The sequence below is a fragment of the Linepithema humile genome, chromosome 1, assembly GCF_040581485.1.
Source record: "Linepithema humile isolate Giens D197 chromosome 1, Lhum_UNIL_v1.0, whole genome shotgun sequence".
NCBI classification, from domain to species: domain Eukaryota; kingdom Metazoa; phylum Arthropoda; class Insecta; order Hymenoptera; family Formicidae; genus Linepithema; species Linepithema humile.
Window position 1 is genome coordinate 43,263,273 of NC_090128.1, and position 27,540 is coordinate 43,290,812.

The window sequence follows — 27,540 nt, forward strand, 5'->3', positions numbered from 1 at the left end:
CGTCGAAGATCTCTCTTGGGGAAAACAAGGTGCGAGGCGCTTTTCTCGGCCTTTTCGCGTCGACGAAAAGAGTGGCGCGCAATACCGAGAGAAGATGGAAGAACCCTTTTATTTCGACCGAGGTCGCGGCCGTCCCGAAGCGACGAACTTCGAGCGTTCTATTTTGTAATGATGAACTCGACTTCGCGAAAGTTTCAAACGATCGCTGCACGAACTTTCCACCCCAGCCACCCCGTCGACGTCGCGACGACGCGCGACGCCGATCGCAAGCCACCACCTACGGCTATTTGGTCCATTAAGGCTCCTGGTCCCGCAGCCGTGAACTCCGCGTTGACAGTAGCGACATAATTGTGGTAGGAATAAAAACCTAGTCGAATTTACCCAGTCGATTTATCGTATAAATAAATAGTGTAACAGTTTGACCTAATCAATTGATTCGATAAAAGTAAATTACTGAATAACATACAAAATGTTAATTTATAATTTAAAAATTTGTTTACAAAAAAATAAACGCGATAAATACAGAATATATATAGCTTAGTACCGTTACCGACATGTCCATATGACAGAAATTCTTATGCAGCGTCTTAGGTGGAGAATCGATGAACTATTAGGCGTGAAAAAATGACATGTTGACTACCCAATTTATTCTTGCGTGCCATTTAATTAATATTCGTTAAATGTTAGTACTGTGATATGTGACGTGTTCATGAAACCTGTAAAATTATCCGAAAACTAAGATTAGCAGGGAAAGCCCAACGTAGAAGGAGAATTTTCTACTCATACAGACAGCTGTCAACCGTGTGTTTTCTCGCATAATTAGGCTTCGTTTCACTGTTGATTTAACAATTGTTTATAACCTGTCAAGGAAAAAGCATAGTTTTCGGACAATTTTACAGGTGTCTTAAAGCGATCCAGAGTGTTACTTTGTTAAATTATCATTTTATTTAGAAATGGCACGCAAGAATTCTCGGCGTGTCATTTCTCGCTTCTGACGTCACGAATCTAATATGGCTGCGGTGACTACCCAGGAGCCTTAAGTACTATTCTAACGACACTTTTTAAGGATCTACAAAAATAGCAACTAATTTATTTTGAACTCTATATAATTTAAACTCAATTACTAATTCTACTTTAAATTTAAAAAATCATGCTGACACCGATAAAAAAAACACTTGTGATTTTTTGACGATGGGTGCTATTCAATTTTTATTTTATTGTTTTTATAATTTTTTAATACTTTACACATTATTTATGTATATATGCATGGATGTATTTAATTTTATATCTTATTGTTAGTATATTGTTATCATGTTTGTTGTAAATATAATCGTGCGAAAATCTTTTATCTTATGTTATATTTGGTTCTTTGTATTTTGTATTATATTATGATTGTGTAGATTTACTCGATATTATAAACTGTATGTTGTACAATGTTATTTTTGTGTTTACCTGCTCTGTAAGATATTCTGTATACCGAGGCGATTTCACTTCAACAACAATTTCCAAGTTGGTCGTCGGCTATGAAAGCGGATTGAACACTCGACTGCACCGACATGATATCGCCAATGTGGTGCGAAATCAGTGGAAAACCGCATTTCCACAATGCCACGAATCGCGCGACGCACAGCGTGAAGCAAATGCATAATTTAAACTCAAATATCGCACTTTCATAGGCCGTAATTTTCACTTTCAATTATAACTCGTACACACGCCAATAAAGAAGAATATTCATATGATTACTTTATAATGTTATTCGAGGTAGTTATTAAAATTTGATATTAATTGAAAATTGAAATCTTATTCATTGTATATTAATTAAGATTATAAATGTTATATAATATTGATAATTACATAGCCAAAGAAATCAATTAAAATATATTCTTTTATATGTATATTTTTAATTTCCAGTTATACTATTTAAAGAATATTAATTTTTTTAATTATCATATTACATTAACTTTAATCTAATTTATTTTAATTAATATAATTAATTATTCTTATCTAATTAATTTTTCAGATAAATAATTACATTATTTCCCAAATTTGTTTCATATATGAATAATTTAATTTTCTTACATCAGAAAAGAAATTATATTGGTATACATTTCCTCTTTTTTTGTTTAAGAAAAATTTAAATAAAATTTTTTTTTTTCACAGATGGTCAAATATTGCCAACCAGCCGACGTCAGGAGGTGTCTACAAACGGAACGCTGGTGCTGTATCGCGTCGACAGCAGCACCGATCGCGGTGCATACACGTGCACCGCAAAGAACAAACAAGGTCGCTCCGATTCGCAGACCATCCACATAGAAGTCAAAGGTAAAGTCTCTCGATCCCGCATACGTTCCGTTATCACTCACTTTTCTTTCTGTTCATACACAAAGATTTTATCTGTTTAAATTGGAACAACAATGTCCTGCGAGTGTGTCCCATCATCGTTCGACGATGGTGATCCGCTCTATCGGGATTTTCCACAGCCCCTCGGGAACCACCCTCACCGTCGCAAAGTCGATCACCGTAGAGCTGTAATCGCGACGAAGTGCTTTCACGATGAAGCGCCTAGATGTCGAATCGACTTATCGGAAGAAATCGCTCGATACATCATGTCATTCGCGGATTCTATCGCGCGCGGTTAAACGCGAAAGCCGCAAAGCTTCGGATCTTCCATCAATCATTTTTGTATTAAATTTTACTTAAAACATTTTTTTATTACTGTTTTATTAAAAAATAGATAAAAGCGCGATAATTACGCATTATGCAGCGGAGATTCATACGTCATTCGGAATAAGTTATTTCGAATCTGAGCAGCGAGCGGTTGTAATAAAAGAATTTAAACATGCATATCAGCGAAATGTTTGATATATATTTTTTTGTAAAAGAATTTTAAATTGATAGCTATGCGGAGAATAGTGAACGTTTTATCGAATATGAATTTCTATCTCGCGTATTGAAGCACGACAATTTTCCTCTCGATATACGTCACACGGCCGACAATCGTCGTAGGAAAATTTGTAGCGCTTCGCGTATATAATATAGTGCATTCCCACGTGTACAATATAGGAGTAGTAAAAGGGAGAACCATACAAGTACACGTTTTATTTCCAAGATCGAACGGGACTCCTCTGCCTCGTGCATGACTGAGAGTGCGGTGAACTTTCTACAATTTAAAAAGAAATCCCAACCGCTTCATTTCTGCCATGGAAGGCGCTCGTACTTTCCCATTCGAAGGCTCCGTCGTAAGACCTCTCTCGAAACGGGATATTTCGGGAGATAAATTATTTCGTAAGAACTTCATGCGTCTGTTCTTAATGTCTAAAGTATGGATTTATCGCCGTCGTAATACATTAATACCGGCCATAAAAGCGATTGCCGTGTCATAAAATTATGCAAATCATATTAACTTTTCAGTTATTTTAGTTAATAAATATATTAAATAATAATCATAATAAAAATGATATTGAAATATTAGATAAAATGTTTATTAAAAGTTTAGAACTGTCATAACTAATAAATTCGCTCATATCATAAATTGATTTGCATAAGAATGTTCTTCAGTGATCAGACGTCTTTTTCTGCTGCGGAAATAATTAAAAGTACAACTTGGGTGTTAATTTTATCTTAATTAAGGACACTGTTGTTCCATTAAATAATATGATAATTTTTGGATATTTTTAAATTTACACGCAGTACTTGAAACAATAATGTAATTTCGTCAATGCTACTTTAATGACAATTTCAGATGCATGATTTATAGATTGCAATCACATCGAGCAAAGCACGTAGGTAGGATATGTAAAATGTGTTTGCGACGATACCGAGAAAATCAGATCGCGCAATATTGAAACTCTTTATGTATTTCTCCCAAACCCTCGGAGTCGAGAAGATGTCAACTCGGAAAAATTCAGTATTTACGGAAATTATATTGAATATTCCACATAACAAATGCGTAAGTCCCGCATTGTTTCTTTCAGAATTCTGAAGGTGATTATTTTAAGATTCCTAAATGTTAAAATTGAAGGAACCAATGCTATCTTTTATGATTTGTAAATTTTACACTCTCATAAATTGTAGCATCATTTTTTTCTGGGTACAAAAATCTTACAAATAATTGTCCGTTTCCCGCTATGTATTAATAAAACATTTCAACATGCTTCTTCCTCTCGACTCGACTTCTCCCGGTACGACGCGACGCTGACAAGGACGCGACGCACGTCGTCGCGATGTGAAATAAACTCTCGTGCTTCCTGTAATTTGCAGTACCGCCTAAAATCGATCCGTTTAGCTTTCCCGACAATATCCAGGCGGGCGCGCGGGTGCACGTGACCTGCGCGGTCAGCGAGGGCGATTCACCCCTGAAGATTACCTGGCTGAAGGACGGCAGGTCGTTGAAGCCACGGGAAGCCTCTACGCATCATATCGGCGAGTTTGATCTCGCATTGAGGATACAGAGCGCGTCGACCGCACATAATGGCAACTATACGTGCGTGGCGAGCAACGATGCCGCCAAGACATCTCGCACAGCGTCCCTTCTGGTCCATGGTACGCAGCAACCGGCCTAACCGTGAAATGCCGGAAACCCTCGTCGTTTCCTTAACTCCGAAACTCCTCAGAATTTCCCTTAAAGAAAATAAGACGATAACAATTAATGAGTATTATCTCGGACTTTCCATTCTTTTCGTTTTTGGCCGAAAAATAAAAATTTCCTTACAATTATCTTACTTTTTATTTACTGCTGAATAACATTTTAACATACTTCACAAAAATCAGATTGTGTTTTATTTTCGTCACTATGTATGTGAGCAATGTGAAGCTCGAGATGCTCTTGAATTCTCGAATCAATCTCCATATTCCAGCCGTTTTTATTTCCTTAACGGATGCAGTTCTCTTGGTTCTTTTGCTCGGAGTTTATTCCGCTAAAAGCTCTCTTCCCATACTTGGCGGCTACGTGTGTTCCTATTGGCAGTCCCGCGGCGAGTACCGCGATCATATAACGGAGGAAATGGAAAAAAACACGACGGTTCACTATTAATCGACGCGCGACTCTCGTCAATCCAGACCACTTGACCGTGCGAATCTCTCATACAAAGCGCGAAAGATCAATCTGCGATGGAAAAATAACCATCGTATTTTCGATAGAAAAGTAAAAAATGGATTTTCTCACGCAAACTTCTCTCGACATTGAAATGATTTAACTTTTTTTCATGCAAAATGGTGAGATTAGATTGGGCAAGATTTGAAGGGATAAAAGAATGGAAAATGGAAAGGTTTCATCGAAAATTCTCCCGGCGACTAAGCCCTTTCGCGATTATATCGAGTCACTGTTCTATCATAAAAAAGAAGCACAAAAAATAGAGGCGAGATATTTATCACTCAAAGGCTGAAAAATAAAGGACGGTCTACAGCCCAACCGTAGTCGTCGATGTCGACGTGTATTACATCCCTGTAAACGAAATATCCCCTGGCCACCCGCGTGTTTACATTTCCCCGTCGAGGACGAGGGTGGCGCGTGCATTAAAAGCGCTTCTTTCTCCACGAGCGAATCGCTGTGAGCGAGATCACGAACGAAGCTTCTGTCGACGATGGAGCGAATGAACGCACGAACGAATCGCCCAAGGGTGACATTTCCGCGTTTCAACGATGAGCAAAGAACAAACAGGGGAACAAATTGTCCCTCTTGTGTCGCCTACGTGCGTATTTATTTATTTGCGCCTGCCATATATGTGCGAAATAAAATTAATTTACGAGTGCCCGCGCCGTGTTGGAAATTGGTTTTTTCGAAATAATGCCACATATTTATTTTCATTGCTTTTTCGTGAAAATTGAAACTTTGATCAGGTTTTTTTAAAACTTTAAAACACCGGAACGAAAGAAACCTACAAACAATGTACGTGTCTTTCATACCTACGAAGTATTTCTTAAATATTTCAAAATTGCGATTTTCATGATTACACCGGAAAATCTAACTTATTATTTTAAAGCCGCAAATATTCTTCGCGCATTCGCTGTTTTAATTTGAACGGACTCGCGCGGTTGACGTCACTCGTACTCGCTATCAATAACGTCGGTCGCCAATTAAGGATCGTCGACCGCTAAATTATCTTCGCCGAGGGAGAATTCGCGTCTCGTACTACTTGCCGAAACTATGCGACGAAATTTATCAACGCAACGTCTGCCGCAAGAGCTTCTTTGTTGCCTCGCCCGAGAACTCACCGCCATCGTACCATCTCCATTCTATCCCCACCCCTCCCCCCACCTTTCCCTACCTCTTTCTTTTGTATATGTACACGACCGTTTATATGCGTATGTATCTCTCTTCGTGTACATACGCGCGACAGACCTCTTTGGGCATTACTCACGTTACGCTGTGCTATCTAGTTCCCTACCCGCGGTTCCTCAATTATTCTCAAACAACCGCCGTGTTCTGTTCTAATACCCTCGGGGTTCTCGTGCTCTCCGGATGCATCCGGCATATACGTATCATACGGTGCAACGAGGCAAGTTATTATTGTCGTTCCGCGGCATTACACTCGTCGCAATGTACCCTACCCACCCATCTTGCGCACGTCAAAAAGTCGACAACCGGGAATGAAGAGAGATCCCCTCTTGCTCTGCTTGATTGTTTTCACTGCTGTGTATTTCGGAAAGTACATGAGCGTCGAAACATTCGAGAGATGCACCATTCGCTGCAAAGGAAACATACAATTTATAATGCTATTACAAAAGCTTTTCGTCGTCGACGATGCAGGAAGATATCGCTGATTGTTCTCGATTTGCGTAATGGTTAATAAAATAATGGTAAAAAGTTATGTATAAATTACGGTTATTTACGATTACGGTTATATTTATAGAAAATTTCTGTACACATCAAATTAATGGAGCATAAAATATATGCTCCATGAATGAATGTTATTAATATTAATTGCGTAAATCGAGAACTGCTTTTATCGCTATCGCGTTTAACGTTAATGGAATAATATTTCTCACTGCGTTATTTTTATTTTCTCTACCTTCAATTCAATATTATATTTTAATTTTAGTACAAATACACTTACGTGACTACACAATAGATATAACACTGTAAATGTGTATTGTCGAGTAGATAATAACATCATCCTTGAAGTCTACGTAATAATAGAATTACGTAAGTCGAGCATTATCGATGCTGACAACCATTTTCACGCGAAACCGTTTGCGTTATAATGTAAAACATTATTCATACAATAATGAACACTGCTATTTTTTTTTGGCAATTTTAACGAGATTTAAAAAATCCGGAATTTGTTCAACCTTAATTTGTTCAGTCCTTTTTAGAAGTTGAACTCGGTCCACAGATCCGCCGTTGTTAACCGGTCCGCGAAACTAATCCCAAAGAGCCGAACTACTATCTCAACAATTTCGCCCGCGCGACAGCGTGTTTCTCCGTCGCGCAGACCAACCAGTATCCGGGCTTGGTGAACGACGGCGGATAAGTTTTATCCGCGGCACGATGTCGACTCGGCTGTATGCAAATACAGCGGTACTTACTTCGCGCAAGCTGACTCTCGTGATTCTGACCAACTTGCGATTTTAACCCTACGTTAAGCTAAGCGGAAAAGTTTTCTCTAGGTGACACTCAGGATGGAAGACGCGCGTGACAGGGCTCGACCAGCAGCGGCCGATCGCTCGGACTCTCAACAATCCATCTCCACACGTACGCACACGTGCACGCACACTCCATTCACACTCACAATCACCTGTTTTTCTCTCTTTTTTTGTGCAGTTCCGCCTACGATAGCTCCCTTTAGCTTTAAGAAGGACTTGTCGGAGGGCCTGCGGGCCCAGGTGACCTGCATGGTCGAGAAGGGCGATCCGCCGTTCACGATCATCTGGTCGAAGGACGGCGAACCGATTTCTGGCCCCGGCACGGCGGCCGCCGCCTACGGGCCCGCCGTCGCTGCCGCCGCAGCCGCGGCCGTTAACGATCCCCGACAACACTCGCAGACACCCCCGGGGCTGCGCGTAACCAACATTGACGCCCATTCCAGCGCCATAGTTATCGAACGCGTCACCGCCGCGCATACTGGCAACTATACTTGCCTGGCACGCAATTCGGTGGCCGAGGTCCTCTGGACGGCCGAATTGATTGTTCGTGGTAAAGTAAAGCGATCGCATCATAAGTACCGCACCGCGAAAAACGCACCGAGTCTGTGTCTTTTTTCTCTCTTTCTCACGTCACTGTTTTGCACCTGGCAGCGCACCATTGTCTTCGCGACGGTGTAGCAACGGCAAACGGATAAGTTTGCGGGATGAAACGGTTTGTAATTCTTATCCGGTCGACATAAATATTTAGAAAAGAAGAATGCAACTATAATCGCTTTTTGCAAATGATCTGTGAATGCTAAAAGCGACTTTTGTCGTTCACAATAAAATCATCACCATGCATTCAAATGATAATCGTATAATAAAATTTTTATTGGCAGCAGTTTAATCAAACATTGTCAATGGAGAAAATAATTAACAACAGGGAGTGTAATAACTTCATTGCTGAGAAATTGCATTGCTAGCGATCCGTACAATACTGCATTGTATGGGAATTTTTCAATTGACTTTCGCCGTAATAAAAATATTAATTTAATTAAATTAAATTATATTGTTTATATATATTCATATTTTTATATTCATAAAGTTAATATTCAAAATTTAAACTATTTTTACAAAAAAAAATAGCATATGTAATTTTATTTGTCTGAATAAAAGAGAGAATTACACATTAACGTAAATAATATAAATATATCTTTATAGCTAACAGGTATTTTTAATGTAAAAAACATTACAAACTTTATTCTGTGATAATTAATGTCTGATCATAACTGGCATTATCTACTATCTACTGAATCCTCAGACTGCAGCTTAAAAATACGCGATTTTGATAAATTACGGAGAGTACAGAGCTATTGTGGGATTAATTTTCTAGTGATAAAGCCGGGGGCTTCGCGAAATAAAAATCGTGAAATAAAAACGATAGCGGATTTGCGATTTAAATGCCAAGTCATCCTCCGATCCTATTCGTGCGGTTGCTACATCATTGCCACGTAAGCGCAGCCGCAGCAGCAGCAGCAGCAGCAGCCACCGCAACCGTCTGTCGGAAAGTAGCATGATGCGAGAGTCACACTAGGGCTGCGCTTGGATTTTGCAGCCTAGCGGATATCCGGTTATCGATGACGATATCGATTGCGTTCGCCCACACTCACGCGCGTTCTCACGGAATTCAAATACAGGGTAGCTTTGTGCACGAAAGTAATATCCGTCCCGTAAATTATGGCACGTACGCCGTTAAGCGAAATTCTCGTGTGCACGTTATTATTAGCAACGTCGAGCTATAATGACGGAAAATCGCATTAAATCTCTCGTCGATTCTTGACCATTATATTTTGCCAATACTTATTTACGACGTAATAATCATAACGTAATTAATTAAAATATATAGTGTAATTAATTAACATGTATTTTCCAAAAAAAATATAAAAGAGATTTGGAACATGTGAAATTTTGAAAAAACTTAAAGTAGAAAAAATGGAACTAATATTGACACAATTTCTAAAATAATTAATAAATTGTAATAGCTAAAATAATAAAAATGAGAAGACCTATTAATAATCTAATCATGTTGATAATTGCAAAAAACAACATGTCGTATTTCTGAATATTTAATTTTGCTATATATTAACATACACACACACACACACACAGAGACACACACACAGACTATAGAATCTTTGTATAAATTTAAATCTATATATTTCTGAGGTCCCTGAAGACATTTTTAACTATTCATATTACACTTCTTGTACAATTCCTCTGTTTAAATTACGCGGACAAAACTTTTAACGTCTAACAGGTCTCTCTTGAGATATTCTAAATAATATTCTCTACGTTTGAAAATGTTCAGAAAATTGAAGTATATCACTGATAATTCTTTTATTTTCAATACTGCAGTATTTTGGCATTTTGAATCATTTACAATAAAATTGGGTAAAATATTTTTCAACAAAACATTCTATTTGTTCATTAAATTCGCGAGAGCCGCGTGCGAAATTTTTCTGCAAGCATATCGCGCGCACTAGCCGGATATTCACGAGATACGGGACAATTCGCTATTCGGATAAACGGGCAACGGGTATTGTCCGGGTAAACGCAGCTCTAGAGTCCTTTTTTCGAGACGATACGCGCGAAATAATGCAGCAGCAGCAGCAGCAGCAGCCGCCGCCGCCCAGCCAGTAACCCGTCGCACCAACGCACTTGAGCACAGCATAATATAGCGTTATTTCACCTCCACGGTCACCGTTATATATTTTCTATCTAGATATGTATCTAACACGAGCGCACCGTCCAACTCGCACTTCTCTCTGCCCCTTATCGCGATAATTAAGTACTGCGATCGCACGCTCTACGCCACAAGCGCATTAATTCCGCGAGTGTCAAACGCAGTGGTACCCAGCCCTTTAACAACTGAGACTTTCAAAGAAAGTAATGTGTCTTGCTCCTAGAAATTTACATTTTGATATCAAGCAAGGAAGAATATTTATTAATTTACGTCTTAGAAGTGCTCTTTTGACGCGTTGGGGACCGCTGAACTGATAAGTGCAGAGGCACAATAAAATTTAAATGAGAAAAAATGTGTAGAATACGATATTAAATTCCGAGGTGAGGTCCACATGTTTATCGTATTCAACACGATCGCAGTAGTCTAGAATGAAAAATGTACTGCATGCGAGAGCCAATACAGGCACTTCACGAAATTCGGCTTCGCATATATAGCACAACGTCTTGAGCCATGGCGAGTTAGATGAGCCGGCAGCAGCAACAGCAGCAGCAGCAATCTCGTAGTTCAATTTGGAGCACCGAGTCACGTTCACTTCACCCAGCACACGCATATCTGCACTGACACGTTTCTCAAGTTATTTTTCTCTTTTATTTGCTCCCGAGCGCCACTAATCCCTTGGCACCGACTCCTCAATGCGACGCTCACTCCTCGTTTCGTTTCTTTTTCTTATCTATTTTCTTTTTTCCCCGCTCTTACACCAAAAATTCGTATGCCACCTATTCTGCCTCGCACCGAGACGAATCGGTCTCGTCTGATCCGAACGTTTGCCGGAAAAAGAATAAAAATTGCGAAATTATCATTAAGTTAAAGAAAAGAATCGAAAAAAGTCACATTTATCAGATTTTAACTAATAATTATGATTGAAATATTAAAATCAAAACATTTATGTTCAAAGAAAGAAAACTTAAGCACTCTCTAAATCTTAAATGTAGTTTTGTAAAAGCATACTATCTTAAAACTACTGTTTTTTTTAAATTATTTTAATAATTTTAATAAATATATATCTTTATTATTGCTATTAAAAAAATTTATCACTATCTTATAGATTTATCTAATCATATGTCAATTATGAATCTACCAGACTTTCCAAAAATACAACGTACAATAAATTTTTCTATATAACTCGCAACAATATACAATAAACATATTACACGTAAACTATAGTCTCTTCTGACTTGACACTTCAATTATGAATCACAATCGATGATTTGTTTGCATAAATGTGACACATACAAATGAGTATGCGAATAATTTGGCACGCAAACGTTTAGTTCGGACGGGACGCGCGTTTTGCGCACTTTATGTATATTTGTACGCATCAATTGATCGTGCACATTCGTATATGGTATTGGATTCGCACAGCACCGATTTATCGTATCACGTATATTGTTTTGTTCTCTGTGGTTATCGCGGTGTTTATCGTCGATATTATTTTACCATTTGTCGCCGACGGAAAAATCTTCCGTCACGCGCACGTTTAGCATCGTTTTTCTCTGCACTCTTCTCCCTCTTTCCTTCCAGCTTATCTTCCCCTCTGTCTCTCTTTCTGTGCGTCTATGCCTCTTCCTCTCGCGGACAGAGAGACTGAGAGGAAGTAATTCGCCAATGCATTTGGCGGGACAGTCCGTAATTTTTATCAGCAAAACTTTTGCGCCGTTTATCCGCAATCCCGAGAGGACACTCCGGTGCCTCTCTCTCGCGCGCCTTCAAATCCTATTTCTCTTTACTTTCGCGGCAGCTGAAGTAGAAAGTTGCAGTAGGCCAATCCTCTCCCTGGGAACTTTTCGCTCTTGCCTCGGCGCAATAAGCTTAGGTAGAGAAACGCGCGACGATGTCCGGAAGAGCGTTTCCGTTCGTTGCACGAATGATTCAGTGTTTTCAATAAAACGCGGTATGTGCGCCGTTAAATATTTAATAGTTGTTTAATACATTTTTCACTTTATCATGTTTTTTTCGCAAAAACATTAAGAAATTACTTTTAGTTAATGAAAAATTCAAACGTAACGATAGCTAATCGGGAGATTAAAGGGATTAATTTCAAAGTATTTTCAGTTTAAGTGAAGATAATTAATTGAAACGCATTTAAATTAATTTTCTTGCGCAAAGTCTATTTAAAATTAAGGAATACAATTTCGAGACCGCAGCATAGTCGATTATAGACGCGTTACTTCCGGACCACGTCGCTGTAGTGGCCACCGCGCATTTGAACCCGTGACAATCGATTAATGATCGCACATTGTGGATCAGTGCCGCCACGTTGGGTGGTGGAGCCGCAAGACGCCCGCGCATCCGAAGGGATGCCTCGGTTGAGCCTGCATTGCCATGCCGACGGGTTTCCGCCGCCGTTGGTCACGTGGCGACGCGGCAGCGGCAAGCAGCCTGGCAATTACCACGACATAGCCAGCCACGAGCACATGCAGGACCTGAGGATACACTCCAACGGCTCGCTGGTGTTCGGCCGGGTGCAAGAAGATCACGAGGGCTTTTATCTGTGCGAGGCCGTAAACGGCATCGGAGCCGGGCTCAGCAAAGTCGTTTATCTCACCGTCAATGGTACGTTCGACTCTAACTAACTTGTAGTTTCTAAAGATTTCTATTATTATTATAACGATACACACTGCGTATGAATGGTTGTCGTCTCTCAACGATTGACTCACTTCTCTTCCAAAGCGGCAATATATTTTTAAAACATGGCAGTTATTAAACTTAATAACGAGATATATATAATTTTTACGATAGATATGTGAAGCGTTATTACATCTCCCATTGCTGGTTTTACTTACTGAAAATAATTTAATGCTGAAGTTCTGTGAAATATATCTCTCGCGAAATTCCTCTCGGAAGGATTAGTCTTCTACTAATTGGTGATTAGCCCTAATTGGATCTCGCAGAAACTCCAAGTATTATCAACAGTGTAACAATTGGCTCATGTAGTCAATTAGATCCACTTTATCCTACAGAAGCAATGAGAAAATATTTTCTGATAAAATAATCAAATTGCCTTGAGACTCTATGGAGTTTCTGTAGAACATGATCTCTTGATTTTCAGAGCAAACATTACGATAAAACGCATTCAATGATATATCATGTAAGATAATATCAAATTTACACAAATTTATAAATACTTTATTCTCTCTATTTATAAATTCTTATTATTTAATCTTACACTCTAAATTTTTCAATTGACCGATTAACAAATAAACAATTTCGATTACTAATGTAGCTACTATGCAATTTAAATTGATTTTTTTCATAAACTTAATTTTTAATACAATAAACTGTAAAAGAATAATATAATTGACAAATAATTTCGTCGGTCTGATCAAATCCGTTATTTTCCACTAGCGCCGCATAAAATTCCGATTTTATCAAAAAACGAATTATTTATTTATTCGAATGTGATTTTTTATTTAAAAATACCTGTATGCTTTTCGATCAACTGCATACACTCAAAAAAATGATCTTGCAATAATAGCTAAAATTTTCTAGGTGTAAAAAATTAACTAAAACAGATAAATGATTAGCAACTGTTGTGATATTGCATATGTAATTACTTAATCAGTTTAGATGACAGAAACAGAATATATAAATGTATTGTTTGTGAACTTTAAAAAGAAAGTTTCTCTAAAGCGCCTATCTATATAAGATCAATCACGTGTTAGATCATGCAATGAATAACATTTAGCAATGGTACCTAAATTTTTCAGAAGGTATTGCTAGAACATTACTGCTATAAATTCTATATGTGACAAACAATGTTTTCACAGATACGAAAAATAGCGATACATTCTTATTGCGATATCTAGAAATCTAACTACATCAGCGAAATATTTTTTTGAGTGTACGTACTGTTTTTGAAACAGTTCCCGCGCATTTCGTGGAGAAACATCGCAATCAGACCGCGAGGCTAGGCTCGAACGCCTCGCTACGCTGCGAGGCGAAAGGCGACCATCCCTTGAAGATAGTTTGGAAGAAAGCCAGCTCCCAGTTAGATCCAAAACTTCCCGATTATCGTTACACTCTTAAGGAGGACAACACCACTGATGGCGTCGTCAGCGTTCTTGGTTTTCTTAGTACCAGCCGTGAAGACAGTGGAAGATACTTTTGTATCGCATCCAACGCTTACGGTCGCGATGAGATGACAATTCATCTTTATATTCAAGGTATAAATATAAATGATAAGTTTGCTTAGATTTTGAAACAATCTAGCAATTATTTGCATCACATTACAGAAACGTAACAAGTATGAAAACTAAATCCCAAAAGAAATAATTGATACGGGGAAAAAATCTAATAATTTTAACAGCGTTAAATCCATTTTGGACAATCCGTATAATATAATTTAAATGGGCCTTAATGAAAAATGCCGCAAATTAACAATGATAATGATATATGCATTGATAATAATTGTTTCTCTTTTGGAGGTAGAAGATTATTAATGAAGCACATGAAATTATTACAAAGCGAGTTATCACGATGATGCCTTCGGGGCGTCGGTCAGTCGGATGTTTGTGCGTAACGCTATTCTGCTGAATGTAATTATCGTAATGTATACAGGCACTCGACAACGCACGTCCATTTAATTTAATGTACGTCCGCGCAAGTACGCGCACCGCGAGACAGATGAGCCAGTGGCTCGCGCTCTACGTGTTCTCCAAAATGAGATACGCTTCAAGCGAACGTATTGCGCCGGATAACCCGTGAAATATGCATAATGCGGGACGCGACAATCGTACCATAACTGAAAATTATTCCATTGGATGCGATGCGCGCTGACGCTGCTCCGGAATTAGGCGAAAATTTCCAACTAATTACCGAACTCTAATTTCACGCAGCGAAACGTTTTAATAGAGGGCACAGTCGAAATGGAATTTAATTAACGTGATTTAAAATTACAAATTAAATTATGCTGAGAATATATCAAGCTTTTATTAATATAAAGTTAATAATTAAAAAATACATTCTCAAATAATATTTGTATATGATAAGGAATGATGTATATTGATAGTGTAAGATTTGTAAACTTTAAGAAACATTTTTTAAATGTAAGAAATTTTTAACTTTTAGTATTAAAAATTTACAAAATGATATTAATATTAAATATAGAACCTCCAGATTTTCCACGGAATCTTCACGTGATCGAAAAAGGTAGTCGTCACATCAATCTAGGCTGGACAACCAGTCAGGATGGAAACAGTCCGATTACCCAATATATAATTGAATACAAAACCGAATCGGGTGAGTGTAATTATATTTGATTGAGGAAATTAATGGAATTGTTTGGTTTATGGTTTGGTTGGAAATATAATGTACAATACTTAAAAATGTGTGTCTTAAACAATTGAAAAGATATAAATTTAATATATTAATTACGTATTTTACAATTAAAAACTTCTTACTTTACATTTCTGGAATTAATAATAAGTTAGAATATTATATAAACTGCAATTTTTGCTGAGTAAAAATTTAGAAAAAACTTCAAGCTTAGACTTGAAATTCTAGGATTAAAAATCCTGAGTGAAATAATTTCAATTTTTTAGAAGTATGGCATGACCACACGTTCCATACGACGGTGCCGGGCACACGTGCTCACGGCCACGTGAGCGGCTTACGTCCCGCGGTCACTTACCAGTTTCGGATGTACGCGGACAACGAACTGGGTCGGAGTCAAGCGAGTGACGTAGGTATCGGACCAAGCCGGACATTTACAAGTCAAATTCATACCTCGTCGACGCTCGCTTTGTCGCCGACACCCTCTCTCGCCAATCCGATCGGCTCTCTTTCTTTCTCGCTCGTTCTCGCCCTCGAGAATTAAAACAATTGGGACACCGGTGTGTGTCGGGCACCGAGCTCGATCGATGTTCCCGCGCGCGTAAAAAAAAAAGCTATCTCACCTCGAAACGAATTCCTCTCTCCGTCGTCTCTCTCGACGGATGTGCGGCCGTATCGTTGGCCTGGATTTAAATTGCGCTGCTGGTGCCCTTTCGAGCATATCGACCCTCTTGCGCTTTTTTTTTCGCAGCAAAGAATTCGCCCACGCGTTCAAGGAAGCAGGCTGCGATGCTTTGACGTGAAATATCAGGTGCATCCAGCCGATTTATTTTGCCCCGCGGAATCTCTAACGCGCGATTTTCCTTTCGCATGTTTTCCTAAACACTAATGTGACAGCTGACGTCTAGATTTTTAAGTTGCATTTATTTTGCGTTCTTTTTTGAACAATGTTTTATCTTGCGTTATTTTCACGAACAAATTTAATCTATTTGTAATTTATTGAGTTTTCTCGTAATTAAAATTTACAGTAAGTGAAAATCGCAAAATATCTAAAACATTTAATGGCAATTAATAAGAAAATGTTATATTGTAGCGAGGGTAAGCAATATAAGCTCGCCAAAGGCTTTCAAAAGGCTTTTTCGGCTTTTCAGATTTTAGAGGCAACAACGGAGGGGGAGAAGCCGGGCGGACCGCCGCGAAATCTCAAAGTAGACCCCATCAGCTCGACCGAATTCAACGTCACCTGGGATCCGCCCGATCATGATTTATGGAACGGCGAGATACTCGGTTATCATGTCGGCTACAAGGAACACAGGTAACGACCGAAAACAGTGCCCGTTATTTTAACGACCCGACAGATAGGAGTCCCGACAGATAGGAGTTTGTTTCCTCACATACATACATATATACGCAGTACACATACAACTACTCAGTCAGAACTCCAACTTCCTGGATTTCACCCATAGAGCTGATACCGTAGAATTCACGCGCCATTAATAAACGGCGAGCTATCTCGGGGTCAGTTATTTATCCGCCTGCGGCAACGCTGACAAATCCTCGAAAAACTTCACGGTTTTTTTTTCTTTTTTATGTTATTCGACTATATTTTGTTACATTGCTTCAGCTCACTGTGTTTATTACAATCTATTCACATGCATCAATCCCAATTTTTTTTATTTTCAGCTTTTTGCCAATATAGCTACGTCTACATGTGTGCAAACTTGACGGTGTAGCTTATAACTCTCTATTTTCTTCCCCTTAGTTTCTAATTTGATTCATTTATTATCATACACAATTATGATACACAATTATTTTCTATTCTAATTTATTTTGTTCATCCAACTTTGTCGTATATGTATATCTATGTGTTACATTTTTTGTTATTATACGACATTAAGTTTGTCTTCCAAACTTTGGCTAAAGTTCGAAGTTAAAAGGAGACACTTGACATCTTTCCGTGCAAACTAATTAATTACATCAGGTGTAACAAACACGATTGTGAAATTCAGGTTGGAGCAGTACACATACAAAACCGTGGAAAGACGGATCTCGACAGCAAGTGTTGCACTGGGTCTGGCAAGAACGTCCATGCCTGGACGACAGCATCACTTGACGAACTTGAAGAAGTTCACGCGTTACAGTGTGGTCGTTCAAGCGTTCAACGCTCTCGGTCCCGGTCCCATGACGCAGGAAGTTGTGGCATCGACGCTCGAGGATGGTAAGCGACCGTGAAAATTGCAAATATCTATTTCTAAATTGATAAATGCTTACTAAAAAGAAATAAAACTAAACTCTCGAAATATACAACTGGAAAATATTAATCCTTCAATTTTCTCAATCGATATAAAACAATGCTAATTTTTTTTTATTTGTACAGATAATGACAAAAATATCAGTCACTATTTGTCCATTGAAATCATATTAAAAGTAATTTTTTTTAACGTAAAGCTATCTTAATATCTGGATAGCATTCATTCTGCTTGACTCGAATCGTTGAGGAAAATATATAAATATTTCCAGCGCGAACGTAATTAACATCTAGTGCGATCGATTCGCGAGCAGGAGGTCGAATGTTCAGAAAGCTTTCGTCTAGACGTCTATTTTTGCATTGCGACTCAACGAGGACCTTCAAAAATTCATGAAGAGAATAATATTCGCGCCTCTCGCGCAAAGTCTATCACGAATTCCGCTATGAATACTAACCGCGCGCAGCGGCCATAGGACTTCCACGATAAATAATAAATTCAGATGCGACACCCGCGCTCGCAAATAACTTCTTTAATCCTATCCTCGCTGGATGGCAAACTCGGCAAAACTTCCAAGTGCACTCCGATATTTTCGATTGCGCTGGCAAACACATCCCGCGATGGCATCTGAACCTCTTTAACTTTCTACCCGAAACCGTTCTTGAAATATTCCATGCGTACAGTCACGTCGCTTTTGAATATGCCATCGACGTTTTAAATGAGATACATTTTACGAGTTGTGTCATTCATATTTCTCAAAGATTATGGCGACCGTAAAATATCCCTTTAACGATGTTTCAGTTTCCGCTATTAATCAACGAATAAATATTTATATACATACATTATTGTATCCATTTTAGCATTTTAAATTAATAACTTTAATATTATTATTTATTCATCAACCATTATTATTCTAAATCAGTGTTAACGTAAATTAGAAATAGAATTATATTTTTCTATATTTAGTAACAGATAGTTATAATTCTATAATTATAGGATTATGACACTATTATACAATATTATACAATGTAATCTATCACTGCAGCGTTAGATTTTAATAAAAGATGCTTAAGGCAAACGATATAGCTATTTTGTATAAAATAATATTTTAGTGTACATCTTGAACGTTTTGCAGTCCCGAGCAGTCCTCCGCAGGACGTGCGTTGCACCGCTCTCTCGTCGACATCCTTGCAAGTCTCCTGGGACTCACCGCCCGAGTCTAGCATGAATGGGATACTGAAAGGCTACAAGGTTATATGGGAGAATACGGATGCGTTAGCGGAGTCTATCAAACCGGAGATGACCAAGACTACCACCGCACTGACAGTGGTGATTCATAGCCTGGAGAAATACACAAACTACTCAATCCAAGTCTTGGCGTCAACCAGAAGCGGCGACGGTATCGCTTCGTCACCTCTTTATTGCGTAACCGAGGAGGATCTGCCGGAAGTGCCAGCCGGTGTCAAAGCCGTCGCCAGCTCGGCCACGTCTATCATCGTCTCGTGGCAACCGCCCTTGAAGAGCAACGGCAACATTACCGCCTACAACGTGCACATTCGCGGACTTGGGCCGGAAGGAAAGTGGCATAGAAGAGCTTTAGCGCCGCATCAGACCAGCTATCAGGCCGAAGATCTGCACAAGAGGAGCCAGTACGAATTCACCATAGCCGCGGTCACTTCGGTCGGCGAGGGCCCGCAAACCCCGTCTATTACGGTCTCACCTTCCAGCGAAGGTAAAAGATAGTCGGAAGAATTATCTTGCGAAATATATTTCACGTAAAATCGGCCCGCGTGCATGAGAGGTTTAAGTGGAACGTTTTATATTTATGTAAAATTAGTTGCGAGATTATTATCCTTGATTAATCTTAGAATGTTATATCGCATCTTATTTATATAATAATTGACAAGATTAATGTACTTATAATGTTCAAAAATTCTACAAAAATATAGCAACATTTAATCTTATAAATCGAATATAACTTTGCTCCAGTCATGGAATTTGAAATTGTTTTTTTATACAAGTTGGACTAGTTGTCAGTTGAGATAGTTAACAGTATCTTGCTATCAACTGACTGATAGACAATTCATTTAGCTTAAGAAACGGATGTTTATTTGATGTGCGAATTAACGGCACTTTGAAGTATAACTTTCGCATTTCAATTTAAATGAATCTATCAGTCAGCTGATAACAAGATACTGAGCGCCGTATTTATGTTTATTAATGAGATGCGCTTTCGATTTTTCTCTTTTCTCTTAAGAAGTCTGTGCAAATTCCTTTCCGCAAACTTTAAATCCTCTCCATCAGGAAATATTTTCTTGAGTTTACTCTGCAGTTTATAAAAGCTAACTTAGATAAGCGCATCGCGTCCTTGGTAAAGGTCCGCTCGATATTTTCTTACAGTTCGCGCTGCTATATACTCGTTCGGTACCGTACTTGTCGTGCCGTGGAAGCGAGATGTGACGCTACCTTGCCAAAGTGTGGGCAAACCTGAGCCCTCGGTTACCTGGAAGCAATGGGGTCAGATCGTCAAACCATCTGCCAGAGTGTCCCTCCATCCTGATGGATCTTTACAAATTATTGATCTTCACAGGGAGGATAGCGGAAATTACACTTGCTTCGTGGATAATCGTCACGGCTCCGATCAGATAACTCATCGTTTAACCGTGCAAGGTAAAACGCAATTTTCACCTGTGTAAAATAATTACTCAAAGTTTGTCTTTATTGGCGTAATTTTTTTGTTTAATTGCGTAACTAAAATACTTTACAAATATTTTTTACAAAAAATGTTAATCGGTTTGAAACATTTTAATTTAAAATATACATTGATTTTTATTATTTATTTGTCAGTATTTTAATCTAGTATGTATTTTTAGTATTATTATCTTAAAAGTACATTTACATTTGCAAGATAAAGTATTTTTAAATACTTTTTGATAAACTTCAAAGAAAGCACGAAAAACGCGAATGGCCGAAACGCACTGCAAAGTACGATCGTTAAACCAATATTTGTCTTCTCTAGTTCCACCCGCGGCGCCATTATTGCACGCGACTAGCACCAGCAGCAATTCTATTAACGTACAATGGAAAAACGGCGACGACGGCGGCTCGTCGATTCGTGGCTACATTCTACACTACAAACGCGAGTCGGGCGAATGGGAAGAGTTCAAGGTGTCGCATAAAGTGAGCAGTTTTGTCTTGTCGCGACTTTGGTGCGGCAATGATTACCAGATGTACCTGACGGCGTACAATCGCATCGGCATGGGCCGACCGAGCGAGATTGTCAAGGCGACGACGAAAGGCTCGAAGCCGGACGATTCTCCCGGAACTAGCGACAAGTTCGTCACTGTCAATGTCTCCTGGATTACCCTGCATCTTAGCATGTGGAACGACGGAGGGTGTCCTATAACGTTCTTCGAGCTGGAATACAGGAAGAGCGGCGAAGGCATTTGGACATTGGTCTCGAATAATATCGAGGTACAAAGTGGAAATTTGCTTCTACATTTTTTCACGAAATATCTTAGATAATATTTTGTAATATAATTTTAATTAATATTACTGTAAGACGATTTAACACTTTATACGCGATTTATGCGCATGATTCAGGTACAAAAGACGTATACTCTGAGCGAGTTGCAACCGGGAACGACATATGATATTCGCATAAGGGCCCACAATAACGCCGGCTCGTCGGTGGCTGAATACAGAATAACGACGTTGCAGCCACATATTAGCACAACCCTGTCCGCCATCGATATCGATCAATACATACCTCAACACACGTCCGTATACTCGGATCTGAAGCTCATCGTGCCTCTGGTGCTAAGTTCGTTCGCGATTATTGCCGCGGCCGGTGCTGTCTTCTATTGCTTCCGCAAACGTAAGCCCAACACATACGATCAAAGACTAAAGACACAAAAAAACACAAAAGAATTTGTTTAAAAAAAATAAAAATTTATTTATAAAAATAATTTACATAAATTTGTATTAGAATCAGTGTCAGACTGATGAAAATTTATTTCTCAGAACGTCGACTGTTAATTTAAATAAAAACTGATTACTGTTTCACTGATACTGAAGATATTAATTGTTTTCACAGGTCCTTTTATGAGTGATATCGGAAGTCTACATGATGCTCAAACCGCGGCCGCCTTAGACAATAAGCAGAACATGGAGCAGCGCGAGCAGTATTACGCCACAGTACGTAAGCCGCTCCGTTCGCCGATACACGAGATGGCCACATTAGAGAAAATACCAGGTAAGATCAATTTATACCGGTTGAAATCGACAATCGAGTCCTTTCTTGTCGTAAAACCGATAGAAATCGAAAGACGAAAAATCAGCCTCTACGAAAAATTCAAGATCGCGCGAGGGGCAAACGATTGCGATCCGAAGTCTTTATTAACGTATCGCCATTAAACATGCTTGTAGAATATTCGGAAGATATCTACCCGTACGCCACGTTCCAGCTGGAGGAAAGCGTTCCTGCAGGAGGCGACAGTCGCTGCAATTCTGCAGCGCCTCTCCAGACCTTCGTCTATCACGACCCTCGTCTCTCCACTGCCGATACCCTTCAGTTACGAGAGGTATCGTCCTCCGATCTATCGTCGTTAGATTTGCCGCCGCATACTCGCATTCTCACCGCACGTTTTTCGCCCCAATTAAGATTTGCATTCCTAATTTTTATTTCTTGGTATCTATCTCTTACTTTCTTTTTTGTAACAGGAAGAACGAGAGTTTTTCACGCAAAACACATCTTTAGTGTGAAATATTGAGATTTAATTTAATGAGATTCATAATTACTTGTAAATTTTCTTAATTACACGTTTTAATTGTGTTTTATGACATACATATACTTCTTCATAAAAAGAATTTACTGGCCAGTAACTTTGTCGCTGTCATAATAAAACATGTTAGTTATTACGTGGACAACAAAGAAATTTGTTACGAATATTAATTTTACTTTTTGGAAATAATTTTGTAAAATTATATCGACATATTAATTTATAACAAATTAATTTTTATTATTCCATACAAAATTTGTATTAACAGCAACAATTTCGCTATAATAACAAAATTTTTTTCCGTATTTAAACTCTTTCCACTTTATATTATAATATTAATTATATAATTGAATTTTTTATGCAACAAGCAAACTTTAATTAATTTTCTGATCCGAAAATACAACCGCGTTTAACGTTAAACGTGCGGAGAGAAATATGGGCATGAGCCTATGACCGCTTTTATATCACTCACTCTCATATTTTCCCGACTTCGTTACACCCACAATAATTGCATGCACACTCCGATTAGTGCACCGAAATCACTTTACCCTCACGACGCAGTCGGAGCCCTTAGTGATCCACTGTGTCAGTATTTAGGTCACTCGCATTCGCATGCTCGGTGTGAGTTTCTCGTGCGTCTCGCGGGCGATCAATGCGACGTGTGACGTAACTGCGAATTTTAATTTGCAAGCGGAACGCGTGCTTCCTAAATTTTCTTCATTAATTTGAAAAAAGCGTGGATTTTTCTGATTCTTTTTTTTTTCAACAACGACGTCACGATGTGGATTAGAAATTAATATCATTACAAGTCACATCGTTGCGACTGCTGGTCCCATCTCGTTTCGTTTCGCAGCTGTCCTAAATCAATTCGCAAATCGAGAAGTTGTTTTGAAGACTAGAGCAGACTAGAATGCTGTTCGCTACGCATTTATATCTCTTGCCGAGTTTCGCTGTAGCTCTGTTAGCTGTATCACATAAGACTCTCTCATGATTCATCGCATCGCTCTCGTGGCTCCTAGTCCGCCGAAGTAGAATAGAATTTCTGTAGGGATGGAGTCTGTCATCTTTTATTCCATTATCATAATTAAATTGAGAACAGAATAAAATATATAATCATTAAAAATTTAATTCAAAATTACACTTAAAACAACAGCAAATAATATAGAGTGTTTTTCTTATATTTTTCTATTCATAGAGAATAGAATATACTTTGATAAAAAGAGCTGATTTAAATTTAATAATTAACAATATGTCGACAATTCTATAAAAAATAAATTTTTGTTTAGAAATAAATATTAAAATTAGAAAAGATACTTGCTTTTATCAAATTAATCGCATATTTAATTTTTCCAATAAAATCTAATTAAAACTACATGGATTTCAGAAAATCAAAATTTATATTTTTAAGGATTTCCTTATCCTTTTAAGGATTTATCTTAATTCTCAATTCTAAATTGTCGAAAATTATTAAAGCTTGACGTGTTAGTGAGTCGTAATACTTCCATTCTTGAGATATTCGCAATATCACCTCACTATTCGAGCACAAGTGGCAATCTCGACGAGATAAATTATTAACTGGGTCAAACTGAGACTCACGAAGTCACGATTCTCGACGATGGCTCTGGTCTAAAGTCGCTTCTCGTGCGATCCGGTCGGGAGACCGTCGAAGGATCGAGATGTGGCGGGTGCGCGCGACGTGTGCCATCTTATGGAAACCAATTCCGTCTGATTGCAGTCGGATTGCAACCGATACACTAAGGCACGCGGAGGCCGTTCGTCCTCTGCGCCGTTGCACAAAGCGCACAAGGTCAGTCAGGGCAAGTCCGAGTCGGAGGAGTACGACACCCTGGGCTCGGACAGCGACACGGAAGTCGGGACCAGCAGCCGAACCGAGTCTTCCAATCACCTCGTCGATTCGCACCACTCGGCATCTGCGGCCGACTCGCGCGTTCACAGTATGCATTATTTTCACGTCTTTCTTTCTCTCTTTCTCTGTCTCTCTGTCAATCTACCCTTCAGAGGTGTAGCAATAGGATAGCAAAAATGCAGCTTCTGGACTCATTTAGCGAAGGCTGTACATTTTTTTTCCAACGCATCCTCGCTAGAGACCTTGCGGATTTTATTTTCGAATACAACAATCCCAACTACGTCCTGTTTCTGTTCTTCGGTGCATCTCCGCCTGCTTTCTTCTGCTTCTAGCTCTGGGCTTTTGGTTCCGTTAATATCGCGGGCATGAAAATGAGAGAGAGAGCCACGGAAACGCGTGCACTCTTATTAACGTTTGTTTTCCGCACGAGATATGCGATTAACTTTCTCGGTTGCAATCTTATCATTCAAAGCGATTATTATATACACGCCACTGTGTTATTGAGAATTGAACACAAGATTGCAAAAGCATTATGGTTAATGATTTATATTTAGTAAATTGAAAGTAGAGAGCAATGAATAAAAATCTGATAAAACAAGAGGGAATCGTTTGCTTATAGACTTCCTGTACCATGGACCAGAATCTAGCACGTCTACAGAACCCTCACCGATTTTTGAGAGAAAATCGTTTCCTGGAAGGGGACGACCCAAGTAAGCCTTTTATTTGAATAACAAATCAAACTTTTTCCACGCGCAAAATAACGGAGTAAACAAGCATACTTGCATACTTTAGGATGTTACAGCTGGCGCGTCATACCAGCGAGGAGGCCCGTGCCAACTTCGGGCCAATCGCCGGGCCTGGCCATCCCAAGCACCAGTCGGGCAATGCCTATGCCAATCGGGACCAGGAACGTGACGGATCAGGAAACCTGTTCGTCCCCAAGCTGGACCCACCCTCGGGTTTCTCCGACGCGTTTGAGTTAAGCGAGGCCGAGTGCGACTTTGATCGCGGTCACAGCAGCCAACGAAACGTCCGTGACTTTGTAATTGCGGTGTAAATACATACAAAAGCCTCCGATGTGCACGCGAGGATCCCGTCGTAAAGTAAAAAAAAAAAAAAAAAAAAAAAAAACGGTGAGAAGAAAAGAGAAAAATAAAGTAAGAGAAAATCCTGCAAAAAATCTATATAATAAGCCGCGGTCCGTCGTTTCGTTAATTCGAATTGGCGTCTCGCGTTCGATCGCCAGCTAATAAAATAATAATTCGACGTGCTCCTTTGTCCTACTCCTGGCCTACATTGAAAACATATTGCTAATTTTTGAGATGTCTTTACCAGACGACGTGGTTCGTGAACTGCCATCATCGGCTCTTCCAATTTCCCAGCGAGATCGATTTAACGCTGAAGTTATTTCTGAGAACGATTCAAGTATTTAGAGAGAGAAAGAGAACGTAATACGATTAAGTGAACAATCGCGAACACACTGTGGCAGATTAATTATAACGAAGTTAAGTTTTAACCAGAGACAGAGAGTCTATATATATGCTGCCGTTTGGTTGCGCTTGGCGCAACGATTGCGCCGTAGCGCAAGATTGGAGTTTTATGTCGCATCGTTTGAATGCATATTGAACGGAGCGGGTTGAGCTACATTGTTGTTTGTTCTACATAGGTCGTGGCAGGAACGCCGCACGGACATCGCGAGTCCGCCTAGCGTTTCAACGATTCGATAACTGTCACGTTTGTTCCACTCCGTGTAATAATTCTAGTTAATTAAAAATGGCGGCGCTACGCGAGATCTGTATCCACCTCGGATTTTTTCCCTCCGGCAACGATCTCCACGCGAGTATTTGCCATGCAAAGTAAATACACGTACACACACATACACGCGTACGCGCGCATACATACACACACACATACACACAAAATTTGCAGTCCTTTAACTGTTACAATAGCGAAAGTATGACGCAAATGCGCGACGACTGTAATTAAACTGTAAAATTCTAATCATAAACTGCCATCTTATTCTATACGAAGCGACCAACGACTGCAAAAAAATTTACAATCGACCAAGATATCTGCAAATCGTTCTCCAGACTTACGCGGTCTGACGATACACTTATATATGCATATCGAAGCGAGCAATACGCGACTTCCGAGCGTTTGTCTTCCAGTCATTCCTGGTCATTTAATCCGAACGAGCATTCATTTATCATGCAAATCGAAACCCTGTTCAACGCACGGTCGATCTCCCACTTTCTCGAAGAGGTGTTTAAGCGAAAAGAAAATAATGAAATAGAGTCAGATCGTTTGTCGTTGTCGTCGTTTGTCATTTCACCTACCTACGAGACTGAAAAGCATTGTAGTAGATTCACATCTGCCATTTATCGCGCGATTCTTATGTAACGCGGCGCCTTGCGCAAAAGCCGAGGAGTTGCAATATTAAATGAAAAGAAATTATTAAACAGGAATATCTTGCGGTAAATGCCAAGCGTAAATCTTAGTAGACGAATTACCACGTAGCGTAAACGTAACAACTGAACATAATGTCTGTAAGTCTGTCTATTACTACTGTACACTGTACCCGCTGTACCTCGCTCAAACCGCGCACCTCACATACATTCGAGACCCAGCCGCCCTCCCGTCAGATGAAAGAAGAAACAAAGAAGATGAAGAAGAGAAAAAAAAAAAAAACGTAACGACACGATATCAGAACCTTGCGTCGAATAACGACCGACGGACCTCGATAATAACGATGATGTGAAAAATTATTGAGGGATGCGAGAAGAGTACTGTCCGAAGTGTTGTCGCCGCTGCGAACACGCAGCCTCCGTGATACTATGTGTTGCCATCGAATCAGTTTAGCGTATATTATCGGCGCGACACTCGTTGGTTGGTTGGGTTATCGTTCACGCTCGGCCAGGTGACGAGGATTTTTCATTCAGCCATTAAGTCCCCGTGTCCCACGCCCCGGTGTTATTTCGGCTCTCGAGCTATTCGCGCGAAATGAAGGAA

The 27,540-nt window shown here is 39.3% G+C and overlaps 1 protein-coding gene across 5 annotated transcripts in view; it reads left to right on the forward strand.

The window, feature by feature from the left end:
* Nucleotides 1–25,711, forward strand: part of LOC105675848 (cell adhesion molecule Dscam2-like) — a 145,637-nt gene extending 119,926 nt beyond the window's left edge. For 3 of the 5 annotated variants that reach the window (XM_067347808.1, XM_067347809.1, XM_067347811.1), the window contains 17 exons: nucleotides 2,161–2,322; nucleotides 7,763–8,134; nucleotides 12,614–12,919; nucleotides 14,230–14,529; nucleotides 15,473–15,604; nucleotides 15,907–16,046; nucleotides 16,789–16,952; nucleotides 17,647–17,855; nucleotides 19,019–19,615; nucleotides 20,284–20,553; nucleotides 20,903–21,357; nucleotides 21,487–21,760; nucleotides 21,980–22,138; nucleotides 22,312–22,466; nucleotides 24,400–24,619; nucleotides 25,151–25,241; nucleotides 25,324–25,711. In XM_067347808.1, coding sequence (XP_067203909.1) covers nucleotides 2,161–2,322; nucleotides 7,763–8,134; nucleotides 12,614–12,919; nucleotides 14,230–14,529; nucleotides 15,473–15,604; nucleotides 15,907–16,046; nucleotides 16,789–16,952; nucleotides 17,647–17,855; nucleotides 19,019–19,615; nucleotides 20,284–20,553; nucleotides 20,903–21,357; nucleotides 21,487–21,760; nucleotides 21,980–22,138; nucleotides 22,312–22,466; nucleotides 24,400–24,619; nucleotides 25,151–25,241; nucleotides 25,324–25,588 — 4,271 coding nt within the window. In that variant the 3' untranslated portion in view covers nucleotides 25,589–25,711. Of the gene's footprint in view, nucleotides 1–2,160; nucleotides 2,323–4,260; nucleotides 4,543–7,762; nucleotides 8,135–12,613; nucleotides 12,920–14,229; nucleotides 14,530–15,472; nucleotides 15,605–15,906; nucleotides 16,047–16,788; nucleotides 16,953–17,646; nucleotides 17,856–19,018; nucleotides 19,616–20,283; nucleotides 20,554–20,902; nucleotides 21,358–21,486; nucleotides 21,761–21,979; nucleotides 22,139–22,311; nucleotides 22,467–24,399; nucleotides 24,620–25,150; nucleotides 25,242–25,323 lie in introns of all 5 variants that reach the window. The other 2 variants (XM_067347810.1, XM_067347812.1) reach the window with 2 other exon arrangements.
* The last annotated feature ends 1,829 nt before the right edge of the window (nucleotides 25,712–27,540 follow it).